The 12,127-nt window shown below is 34.6% G+C and overlaps 2 protein-coding genes across 3 annotated transcripts; one reads left to right on the plus strand and one right to left on the minus strand.

Annotated features, from left to right (window-relative positions):
• Positions 380–3,132, minus strand: LOC107623370 (tRNA (guanine(26)-N(2)/guanine(27)-N(2))-dimethyltransferase). The gene is made up of 6 exons (XM_016325603.2): positions 2,397–3,132; positions 1,840–2,040; positions 1,646–1,745; positions 1,216–1,416; positions 1,043–1,105; positions 380–738 (listed from the first exon to the last, which is right to left on the minus strand). Exons 1-6 carry the CDS (start codon positions 3,023–3,025, stop codon positions 625–627), a joined length of 1,308 nt encoding a protein of 435 aa, XP_016181089.1. The 5' UTR covers positions 3,026–3,132; the 3' UTR covers positions 380–624.
• LOC107623369 lies at positions 3,373–8,671 on the plus strand. 2 transcript variants are annotated; one of them, XM_016325602.2, is made up of 9 exons: positions 3,373–3,499; positions 4,444–4,692; positions 5,465–5,641; positions 5,826–5,918; positions 6,104–6,286; positions 6,381–6,483; positions 6,596–6,778; positions 7,112–7,707; positions 7,793–8,671. In XM_016325602.2, the coding sequence occupies exons 2-9, from the start codon at positions 4,489–4,491 to the stop codon at positions 8,375–8,377; spliced, it is 2,124 nt and encodes a 707-aa protein (XP_016181088.1). In that variant the 5' UTR covers positions 3,373–3,499; positions 4,444–4,488; the 3' UTR covers positions 8,378–8,671. The 2 variants fall into 2 exon arrangements, with proteins under 2 accessions (XP_016181088.1, XP_020970683.1); XM_021115024.1 differs by having other exon boundaries at positions 3,452–3,563.

Consider the following 12,127-nt stretch of genomic DNA (forward strand, 5'->3'; position numbering starts at 1 on the left):
TTGTCTTAATTTTTTATTTGTGTCAAAATTATCTCTAGATGTTAACTCCATCTAAAATATTAGGGCCAAAATAAAAAATGTCAAGGGATAATTTTGACAAAAATAAAAAATATTAAAGATAAAATTAAATGAATCGAAAACGTTAAGCACAAAATCAACTTAAACGTTATGAATGTTTTTTAAGATAGCAAATATTAGAGACAAAAAATATACTTTTTCATAACAAAAAACCTATCAACACTCAGCCTCATCCAAACGCGAAAAAAACCTAGAATCACAGTATTAGAGAGATTGGTAATTTGCTACAGTGTGATGAAAGAAGTGTTTGTGTATTCTAAACAGAGTTTTAAGTGTTTAAAAGAACAAATATTATGAATAATGGAGTTTAGAATCTCGATCATCAATATTATTCAATAGTTTTCCTAAAAAATGTTCTCACTGGGACATAAACGTAATGCATATCTATCTCGCTGTTAATTGAAACACCAAATTAGGGCACAAAACTTGATTTGACCTAGAAAAGTAGATTCTACATTTAACACTTTCGAGCATCAAACCATGAAGACCTTGGGTGGCACTACCTGTGCGGTTTTACAACTAAATATAGGTTCAGCAACGAAACCATTATGAAACAGGAACTTGTAATAGTTCTTTTGCAATCCTAATGCATTCTGTCATGGGGCAATTGGTCTTGATTGCATTTGTGGCTATGTGAGACCTGCTTGCAGCATAACCCTCCTGCAATCAAACAACACAGTTTCTAAATCATTTTCTACAACAACAATGAAACCTTATCATACTAAGTGAGGTTGACTATATAGATCAAGAATGTCATTGCTTCCTATCATTACCATGTCTACCGTAAGCAGTAAGGGTATTTTCTACAATGTTAAAAATTTTAATTTTAGGATGGCTATCATCAACAACTTTGAAATAAAGTGAAGTAAAATATATTCTTAACAAAGATCATCCAAAGGAGAAATGCATAACTAATAAACTACACAATGTATGACTTTGATTCTGTTACCACGTTATAGAATACCTGGTGCATGGCATTCATCAAGGCCTTTAGTGATGGAGAATTAATTTTTGCGCGGCTTGCCATCTGAGTAAGTACAACAAAAACTACTGTAAGTTATTATTCTGACCAAATAGCTAAACATTCCTTTTCTACAATTCATTAATAGACATTGCTTCAACAAGAAGCACAAGCACCTCATCCAACTTGATATACCCAAATGGCAACTTAGGGTCACTTTCATCAATCATTCGGTTTATAAGCTTTCCAAGACTGTTTTTACTGTCACATTCAACCCATTCCCACTCCTTGGCTAGATTTAGCATGTCCGCAAGATATGCAGCATCGTGAAGAGGTCCAGTCCAAAGCGGTCCGGACACCACAAGGGAGTTTGAAACCTGAAAATGAAAAGTAATAAAAGATTGCAGAAGCTTCAATAGTTATATAAGTCAATAATTTAAGCAACTGACAGAATGGAAGAGTAAAAATAAGTGTTACATAACATAAATTCGTTGCTGCTACATAACTTACAAAGCATATTCAATAGGAAAAAGCAACTAATATATCTGGAACTTAGGATTCAAACAAACAAACTTCATGAAATCTTATGGAAAACCTGAAATATACCATTGGCATACTGCAAGAGCAACTAATCTGACCAAGTTGATCCCAAGAATATTCATGAGAATTTCCACATTTGTGGCAGTAACCAATATAGCCATAATGCCTACAATAACCATATGAGTTATAAATCAAATCAAGGGAGTAACACAAACAAGATAATTAGATAAAGGTGCAACACAAGCAGAGAAGTACGTTACCTACTGTCATGAATCTTGCCACGATTTAATCTGAGTAAGACTCTGAAAACAGGTCCGTGATATGCATAGTACGAAAACAAGGGAGTAATATGATACCCTAACACTGCAGCCTCCCTGGCAGCTCCACCTATAAGCATTCGCAAACCAACCTCATTCGAATATGGCATAGGGCGCACATAGGCTCCATATGCAGCTAAAGAACTAGCAATAAAAACAGATAGTAGTTACAGAACATGTCAAAACTTGCCTAGTCACATTGAATTTCCCAGAACAAACACAAACCAGGCACTGCAATTTTCACATGTTCATACACAGACACTAAGATTAGTCCAACTTGGTCACAAGATATCATCAAAACCACTAAAACCGTCTCAAACCAGAAACTGTCACATGTTTAAACAGACACCAACACTTGTACAACTATGTTATAAAACATCATCAAAACTAGGGAAAGCATCACAACCAAGCATAAATTCCTACAAATCTATAATTGAACTAGCTAAGATTATGACATGAAAAAATAAAAATAAAAAAACTAAATAATATTAGATTCTTACTGATGGGGACGGTGTCCACCAGAAGAGTATCCATCAGTAGAAGTCACATAGAGCAAACCACCCAGCCTCAAAGCATTCATTGCAGACCTCAAGAAAGATGAATCACTCCCAAAAGAATCAACATCAATGAAATCAAAGAAACTCTTTTGAAGATAATAATCCACCATCACACGATTAGCCTCCAAATGAGTAACCTTCCATCTCTCTCCACTCTCATCACAAGAACCCTTCTTCACCCTCGACAAATTCTCTGCAATCGTGCTTCCATAGCTATCATTCGCATCATTAGCAGCAACAAAATCAGCTTCAGCTTCAACCAAGTACCGAAGCGAACGAACACCGCACCCGCAAAGCGCATCAAGCACGCGCAAGCTCCCATTGGACTTCTTATGCAAGAAAGCGGCGAGTACTCCGAGGTCCCTCCCGGAGGCGCTCTCTTGCCGGTAGAATGCACCGCCAATTTCAAACTCTAACCCCCTTTCGGTTTGAGTCTCACATTTACAGCCACCCCTGAAATTCGGCGCAAAGGTGTTGACTTTGGAGCTACGACACGGATTTTGAGGAATTGAGTTACGTGAAATGCGAAAATGAGATGAGGATAGAGGAGTGAGAATAGCGGCCGTCAACATGGCGGGAAACTGATGACGAAGAATGGCTGGAAGTCTGTGTAACCGTCTTTGTATTTATGTGCGGTTTCTTTAATCAAATTATGACAAAATTTCAAAAGCCCTATGCAGATTACACGTGTTTGTGGATGAAGTTTGGGGTTTTGAAAATCTGGGGGTGTGTAGGTGTTTTTTTTTTACCAAAAAAGGTTCTGTTTTTTGGGTATTTAAGGGAACCAGATGATCGAGACACATCAGATTTCAGAGGCTACCAACCCCGGTGTATAGTTGGTGGGGACCACCGTAACTCTACAGTGCTTTTCAACAATTGGGGGCTTTTGAGTTTTGAGAGAATGAGTTTCTGTGCCTACTAGGGCTTATGATTTTCCTGCTCATTCTGCCATTGGCGATGGTGTTCTGTCGGTGTTTGTTTCAGCTTGAAAGGTGACCGACAGAACAGAAAAGTCATCACCTTTTTTTCTTTTGTGTTTCTTGAAGGTATTACTTTTCTCCCTTCTGCTTCTCTTCACTTCTGCTCTGATGGCTGATCACCTTTATTGAGGTAAGTAAGAGGACACAATGGGGGTTTTCATGGAGGGAAAATTCTGTGACTATATAGTTGTCTTTTTTTATTTAAAATCAGAAGGCCATTAGTTTTTGGTTTTTGGGTGCCATCTCAGCTCAATGTACATTCTTTTATGTTCCTCTCTGCATGGTTGAATGGTTAGTGATCTAAATTTTCTGCATCAAACGTAAGTGCTGAATTTGAATTTCTCAAAATATTGATATCATACCTGTTATGACATTTGAAACCATAACAAGGACCTCCTTCTCTCCTATCCTTGACTCAGCATCTCAGCCATTAATGGCTTGCTTTGTTCTGTGTTGGTTCACTAATAATGAAGGCTTCACTTCATTGTAATATAAAGTAAAGGAACTCACTATTGGAGTTACAATTTGATTTTGATGGTGAATTGTGAGAGAAGTTTTCTGCATGTCTTGTCCATCAGAACTCACCTCAGTTGCAGTCTTAAGTCATGATCATTGTTTCTTCAAATTTGTCACTGCTCTATTTTACAAGTTTTTCCTTCCAATTTTTTTTTTGTTCGTGTATCATGTGACTACTTTTCCTGCATAGTTCTCTTTCGCAAGCATTTGGATTGGATGAGGAGTGATTGATGGTTTGGGTGGGGGCTTATTGGCCGCATTGTGTGACTTTCAACTATAAAACTTTGCATCATTCACTGTAGATTTGACTAACTAGTACTGCTTGTTCTATCTTATCCATCATCCTAGGTTCTCTGGAATGTAATTTGGCTAATTGTTTCTGTTTTGATAAACTTAATTTTCTTGTAAAAAGATCCATGCTTTTGGGGTATGTTTTACTGTTTTATGCGCAGTGATTGTATACAATGCTGACATTGTGTTTTGGTTTTTTCTAGGATTTTAATTTGCAGGATATCTGAGTTTTGGTATTTGCAGCTACCATGGAAAATAGGCAAGAAAATTTGTTTCCCCCATCCTTGCCTAACCAACAACTGCTGTTCTTCGATGAGGAACTATGGCTGATGGCTGAAGAAAGGGCCCAAGAGATACTATGTACAATTCAACCAAATGTAATTTCTGAGGTGACTAGAAAGGAGATTATTGAATATGTTCGGAGGCTGATTAGAGGTTACTATGGAGCAGAGGTTAGAATATTTTGATCCAATTTGCATATTTGTAATTTCCATTGGTGCAACATTGGCCTTTTCTTTTAATCTGTTGCATTTGTGTCCGCCTAATCATGCATTGAATGTTCTTTGATGTCTGTTTTGTTTATGGATGATTGGTTGGTTGGTACTTATATATCCCTTTTTGGTTATCCTATCTTTCTTTTTCTTTCAGAAGCAGTTAGATTCTAGTATGATTTTACTACCCTAAGAAGCCATATTACATTATTTTCTTAATGGATTATTGTTATTAGGTTACAGCAACCTTGTTTTTTTCTCCTGTATGCCGCAGTCTTAATTTATATGACTAAATTGATTTTCTTCAAAATCTAAAATAGATTTTATCCATGGAAGATGAAAGTTATCATTTCCAATTTAAGTCTAGTGATCAATATGATCCTACTTTCTTCAACCTTCCATGTGATGCTTTACACATTGAACTTCCTCAATTAAAGAAATTCACCATTGTCCCCTATCAGCTGAAAGTTTGAATGCGCATCTTCACTTCCTCGGACCATTTGTTGTCTTGGGGATTGGACACAATCTCTTAAAATCATTTGCCTTCAATTCAAACATCGATGATTTTCTTAACCTTGTTTCTGGTTCTAGTTGATGCGTCATTACTTCTAATTTTAAAAGCCTGGACTTTTAATTGCTAATAACAAGTTCATTTATTCATGAATATGCATTATACCAATTTTATAGCATTGGCCATATATGAATGTTTTTCCCTTTTGTGGGCCATGTACAGGTCTTTCCATTTGGTTCAGTCCCGCTAAAAACTTATCTTCCGGATGGAGATATTGACTTGACAGCTCTCAGTCATGAAAAGGATGAGGAGGATTTGGCTAACATGGTATGCAGTATGCTCCAAAGTAAAGGCAATTCTGAATTCCAAGTGACAGACATACAACATATACATGCAAAGGTTAAGGGCAAACTATCTTATTCTTTGTTGTGATTAGAACTTTGAAGTTAATGTTTGTATTTCAAATGCTATCTTGATTTTTTAAAAAACAAACTATCGAATCGAATATGAATCTTATTCATACAATATCGCAAATTCTCAATTTTGCTAGACTTGATTTTGATGTTTGGATGATGGACTGCAGGTCCAAGTTGTGAAATGCACGGTGAAAAATATTGCAGTTGACATCTCTTTCAATCAGATGGCTGGACTTTGTGCTATGCACTTTCTTGAGCAGGTGAAATCTAATTTGTGCTAATTCCCTACTATTCATGTCTAGTTCTTGATGCTATGGTTCTTTGAAATGATTGTTCCTCAACTTTTTATTTTTTTAACCAAATCTGACTACAATTCATTTCTTTTTCCTGTTAATATGGTGACTTGCTAATTCTAATTTTATATTTTTGTTTAAAAACTTCTCAGGTTGACAAACTTGCTGGGAAAAACCATCTTTTGAAGCGCAGTATTATCTTAATCAAAGCTTGGTGCTATTATGAGAGCCGAATTCTTGGTGCACACCATGGCCTGTTATCCACATATGCAGTGGAAATATTAGTTTTGTATATTATCAATCTTTATCATTCATCATTGCGTGGTCCTCTAGAGGTAAATTGAATCTTGAGTAAATTTTGTTTGTCCTGTCATCGCTTCAATTTGCATATATGTGAAGAAGAAACCCGCTGACTGCTACTGTTAGCAGGTGTTGTACAAATTTTTGGACTACTACAGTGCGTTTGATTGGGAAAGTAACTATGTCACAATTGATGGTTCCAAGCCCTTATCTTCACTTCCAGAAATTATTGGTATGTGATAAGCATTATTGGATCATATTAGCAATTGGATTTATATATGACGATGGGATTGTTTAGTTTTCAAGTGTTCGTCATTGATAATCTCAACTCGTGCATGTTGCAGAGACACCAGAATGTGAGCGGGTCGGTTTTTTGCTTGACAAAGAGTTTCTGAAAAATTACAGGGATACGTGCTCTATTTTAGCAAAAGAGTCCGAGACTAAAACTCATGAATTTCCCACCAAGTATATGAACATTTTGGATCCTCTAAGAAACGACAACAACCTAGGTCGTAGCGTCAGCAGAGGTAATATTTTAAGGACTTGATCCTTCATAACAATTTAGGGACTTGAGAAATTTATGTAGATTCTAATATTATCTCATGGAAATTATTGTAATTTGGAGGAATATATACATGATTGGAAACCATGTATGAGTTCTCTACAATTTTGCATACAATTAACAAATGCATTAAGACTTGCTTCAATATCTTTGCAGATGTTTATATCTATTGGTCTCTTCTAGTGTTTTATATATGATGCTTAAGTAACTAAGCTATTGGCTATGGTATTTTATGAATTTTCAAATCTGTAAATTTTCACACTTTTCCTTTGCTTAGTCGTAGCCTTATTGCCTGCAGGAAATTTGCATCGAATTAGATTTGCTCTTTCCTTTGGCGCTCGAAAGCTTAAGGAGATCCTTGCACTTCCTGGGGAAAAGATGGGTTCAGCACTAGAGAGGTTTTTCATGAACACTTTGGACAGAAATGGGAAAGGGCAAAGGCCAGATGTTGAAGTTCCTGTTCATGCATTTGGTACTGGAAGATGTGAAGAACCTGTACTCTATGGAGATTGTGAAAATTACTATGATGCCCTACAATATCTTCAGTTATACTGTAGCTCTCCCAGGCCGTTATCTGCACTTCCAAGCTCACAATCATCAGCCACTCAGGCTGACATCCATGCAGTATCGACGCAACAAAACTGGAATTTGTATTATCAAAGTGGTGCTAGTGTGTATGTACCAATACAGACAGATGTATATGCCCCAACATGTCCTGATGTTTATGTACCAATACAGAATGATGTATATGTCCCTATACAAACCGATGTATATGCCCCAGCACATACATTCTATCGACAGAATGTTCCGCACGCAACTTTCGGCCTTGAAGCAACTTTCGGCCTTGAAGAAATACGGAAATCACGAGGAACTGGCACATACATACCTGATGTGGTACGTTTTTCTTCTTTATCAAACTTTTCTCTACCTATTTAGATTTTGTTAGCTATGTCATCTCTAACAATGTTGAATCTTGCAGACTCATAATTCTTATTGGGATATGCGCTTAAAGGAGAACAAACCAAGGAGACATGCTCCTGTGAATCACCATAATGTGTTACCAAAATCACCTCCGAAAAAGCCACCACCGGAGGAGGTTCATTCCAAAGAAACAAACAGTAATTCAAATATTGTCAAGGTTGCAAATGAAGAATTTGCAATTCCTTCAGGCATGAGTCATAATGTATTGCCTAAATCACCTCAGGAAAAGCAGCCACCAGAGGAGGTTCATTCCAATGAGACACCTGGCGCAAACGGTAATTCAAGGCCGTTTGAGCTTGCGAAGGAAGAATTCCCTCTTCTTTCAAGCATTCACCAAAAAAGCACACCAGAAGTCCAGGAGTCTATTCATTTTACTATCTCTGAGCAGGCCAAGAATTCCCCCTTATGTCAACTCAATATCAAATTCGGAAGTTACGGGAAATCAGAACCGAGTTTGCCAACAATGGATAAGAAGGCGGATTCCAGCGCTTTGTCATCCGAGAGCACAATGATTGTTGTTCCAGGGATGGCAAAGCAGAGGAACAAAGAATGTTCTGAGAGTGATGTGAAGAGGGGCGAATAGTATCTAACTGAAAGATAATTTATAGGATATTCAGAATAACATCAGTTAAGGTAATAGTGGTAATAGTCAATTTCTCCATTTATTTTCTTAGTTGCTGAGATGTAAATTTGGGATAAACTAGAATTTGTTGCTAGCGAGAGTTCAAGGCTTCATAGGCACAAGCCATTGGTATAGATGTTAACCAATTTTGTTGTGCTTCGTTTACTTTTTCATCCCTTGGAACAGATATATATCCCCATTGTCTTATGAACTTGTAAATTATTAATATTTATAGTCAGTTAGACATAATATGTTGGATACAAAGTTGTTAACTTCTTGCTTTCAAGCTTGTCTGCAATCAAAGGCAAGATTTTCTTTTCTTTGATGTGATCATAGGTAAGCTTGGAGAGTGGTAATCTTCGCTATATTTATTTTGATAACCAGTGATTCAGTTTAGTTAATTCATACCTATGTAATAGATCTTTTGTACGCAGTGGCTCAATTCTCTCAAGAGGTATAATTTATTTGTTTCATTGAATAGCTTTTAATTTGTATTGATACTTAAATTCGATTTTAAATATATTAATAGTGTAAACTTTTGAAAATTAAAATCTTGATTTTTATGTCCAACATAATCTTGATTTTTTTATATATATCTAAAAGTTTATAATAAGCATATACTATAGTAGTCAACATTTACAAAAGTATTAAATTATTATTAAATTGTATGAAATTTTAATTCAATAGCTGGATACCATGGATTAATTTTAAGTAAAAAATTTCCCAAGTTTTTTTTTTGTATTTTTATTTTCAGTCCTACTACATATTCAAGTTTTATTGGCAACCAAGTTCAATCAAATTGGTCCAAGTCTAACAAAAAATAGTTTTATTAGTGAAATTGTGTCTTCTCACTAACATAAAAGTTTGTATCCCACACTCTTTAACATGAATACATTCTTCTTCTTTGTGTTTTTTCTTCTTCTTCGTGTATTTCCTCTTCATCGTTGTTTTTTTATTGCTGTGTTTTTTTTTCTTTTCCTCTATCTCTTCTTGATGATTTTGCAGCATTATATATATTTTTCTTTGTTTGATTTTTTTCTTGTTTTTATTCTTATTAAGAGAGTAAAACATGAATAATTATGAGAAGATGAATCAAGAAGGAGAAGATAAACAAAAAAAGAAGATGATGATATGACAAAGAAGAAGAGGAGGAGAAGTTTTGAGTTATTTAGAATTTATCAGAAAATAGCACCGAAACTTTTTAACTGTGACACAAAATTTTCTAATTTTGACATCGAAATTTCTTAACCGTGACACAAATTATTGTTAATAGGGTGAAACAAGAATTATGAAAACGTGAAACAAGATGATTATTATGATAATGATGATGATGATGACAACGACGATGATGATGATGATCATTATCAAGGTTTTGAATTGTACAATAATTTAGCAGAAAAATAGCACCGAAAATTTTTAACTATGATACAGAAATTTTTTTATTTTTGACACCAAAATTTCTTGCCTGTAACATTGAAATTTCTTAACCGTATTATTTTCAACTAAATGTACTTTTTTTTATCATTGAACTACTTGGGTGGTATGAATTCATATATAAGAGGTTTAGTTATTTCTGTGTCATTTACAAATAAATTGATGTATTTTTTGGTTCAAAAATATATTTGAATGTATTTTATTGGTTGAGTGAATTAAGATTTTGGACTCGTGATTCTTTAAATATTTTTTGTATCATTTATCAAAAATTGTTGAGTGAATTAAGGTTTTGGACTTATGATTCTTTAAATATTTTTGTATCATTTACCAAAAATTTCTATGTCATTTTTAATTAAATAGTGTGTTTTGTTTTCATTGAATTTATTGTATGATATTAAACTGAAGAAGAAGAAGAAGAGGAGGAGGAGAAATTTTGAGTTATTCAGAATTTATCAAAAAATAATACTGAAACTTTTTAACCATGACATAAAAAATGTCTTAATTTTAACACCAAAATTTTGTAACTGTGACATAAATTCTTGTTAAGAGGGTGAAATAAGAATTATGAGAATGTGAAAAAAGAAGAAGACACAAGAAGTTTCTTAATTTTAACATCAAGCATGCCACAGGTTCTTATTAAGAGGATGAAACAAGAATTATAAAAATATGAAAGAAGTCAAAAAATAATACCGAAACCTTTTAATTATTTAGCCATGACATAAGAAGTTTTTTAATTTTAACATCGAAATTTCGTAATTGTGACACAAGTTTGTTGAAACAAGAATTACGAGAATGTGAACTGGTTTGGTGAAATAAGAATTACGAGAATGTGAACGTGTTTGATGGAAGAAGAAGAAGGCGTAACATAAGAAATTTCTTAATTTTAATACCAAAATTTCGTAATTGTGACACAGGCTTGGTGAAATAAGAATTACGAGAATGTGAACAGGTTTTTCGTAATCGTTACACAAGTTTGGTGAAATAAGAATTACGAGAATGTGAAGAAGAAGTTTTTTAATTTTAACACCAAAATTTCGTAATCGTGACATAGGTTTGGTGAAATAAGAATTACGAGAATGTGAATATGTTTGGTGAAATAAGAATTACGAGAATGTGAACAGATTTGGTGGAAGAAGAAGAATAAGAAGAGACGACGATGATGATGAATTGTGCAGAATTTATAAGAAAAATAGTACCAAACTTTTTCAACCATGATAATAGAAATATAATGTACTTTTCTTATTGTTAAACTAATTGTGTGATATTTAACCAAAAAAAGAAAAGGATTATGATAATGATGACAATAAAAAAGCAAGAGAAAAAAAAAGAAAAAGAATAAATCGAATGAGAAAAGAAGGAGGAGGGGAAGGAAAAGGAGGTGACGACAACAATAAAGAAAGATAAAGACGACGAAAAACCGTGATTGAGTCACTGAATCGACTAGAAACCATCCAATCGAACCGAATTAGTACCCGGTCGATTTTCACATTTTTGACGAAAACGATGTCGTTTCGTCTATATATATATATATATGGGAAAACGGTAATCCGCTACCCAAAAGACCAGAATCCTAATCCCCTTCCTTGAACACACTATCAGGTAACAACATCTCTCCTTCCCGCTCCTCCCTTACTCCTGCACTTGCTTCGTCCCGCCGCCACCGTTTCACCGCCATCGACGTAACTGTTCGAAGCCGCCTTCCCCACTTTGGGCATCTCCGCCACTGCTCGAAGCTGCTGTTTCCGCTGCGAATCATCTCGCGTCATTTTTCTGTTGCGCAACCGCTGTTCCACTGCGCCGACTCTGTTCCACCGTGCTCTAACCCTTCTCTGCTCCAATTTTGCTATGTGCCACCCTCATCTGCTTCAGTTCTACAACGCTCCACCCTCATCTGCTCCAGTTGTACATACTTGTCGATGATATTGTCATTACAGTGATTTACTAATTCTGATATTATGTGATTTACTGATCTTTGAGATTATCTGATTGTTGTAATATTGTTAATTTTTCATTTGTTATTAGGTTGTTGATAATTTTTTAGTATGGATGAGAGTATCAATTAAGAATCTTTTTGATTCAAATGAAATATTTGGTTTTTTTTTTGTTATTTAACTTTTGAATTTATATTTGGATAAGATTATAATATTGTGATTGATATAATACTTTTAGTTTTAATATGTTAAAATTTATATTAAATTATAATTATATTTTAATGTATTTATTTATATTTTATTTTTTATTTTATTATAAAATACTTTTTTGATTGAATCATAGTTG

Source organism: Arachis ipaensis, chromosome B10, assembly GCF_000816755.2.
Source record: "Arachis ipaensis cultivar K30076 chromosome B10, Araip1.1, whole genome shotgun sequence".
NCBI lineage: Eukaryota > Viridiplantae > Streptophyta > Magnoliopsida > Fabales > Fabaceae > Arachis > Arachis ipaensis.

Bases quoted from the DNA above. Each gene is read 5' to 3' on its own strand.
- LOC107623369 (XM_016325602.2), top strand. From the start codon at position 4,489: ATGGAAAATAGGCAAGAAAATTTGTTTCCCCCATCCTTGCCTAACCAA. The intron at 4,693-5,464 runs GTTAGAATATTT...GGCCATGTACAG, and splicing joins GAGGTTACTATGGAGCAGAG to GTCTTTCCATTTGGTTCAGT. The intron at 6,287-6,380 runs GTAAATTGAATC...TACTGTTAGCAG, and splicing joins CATTGCGTGGTCCTCTAGAG to GTGTTGTACAAATTTTTGGA.
- LOC107623370 (XM_016325603.2), bottom strand. From the start codon at position 3,025: ATGTTGACGGCCGCTATTCTCACTCCTCTATCCTCATCTCATTTTCGC. The intron at 1,746-1,839 runs GTAACGTACTTC...TGGTTATTGTAG, and splicing joins GGCAAGATTCATGACAGTAG to GCATTATGGCTATATTGGTT. The intron at 1,106-1,215 runs GTGCTTGTGCTT...GTACTTACTCAG, and splicing joins GGTATATCAAGTTGGATGAG to ATGGCAAGCCGCGCAAAAAT.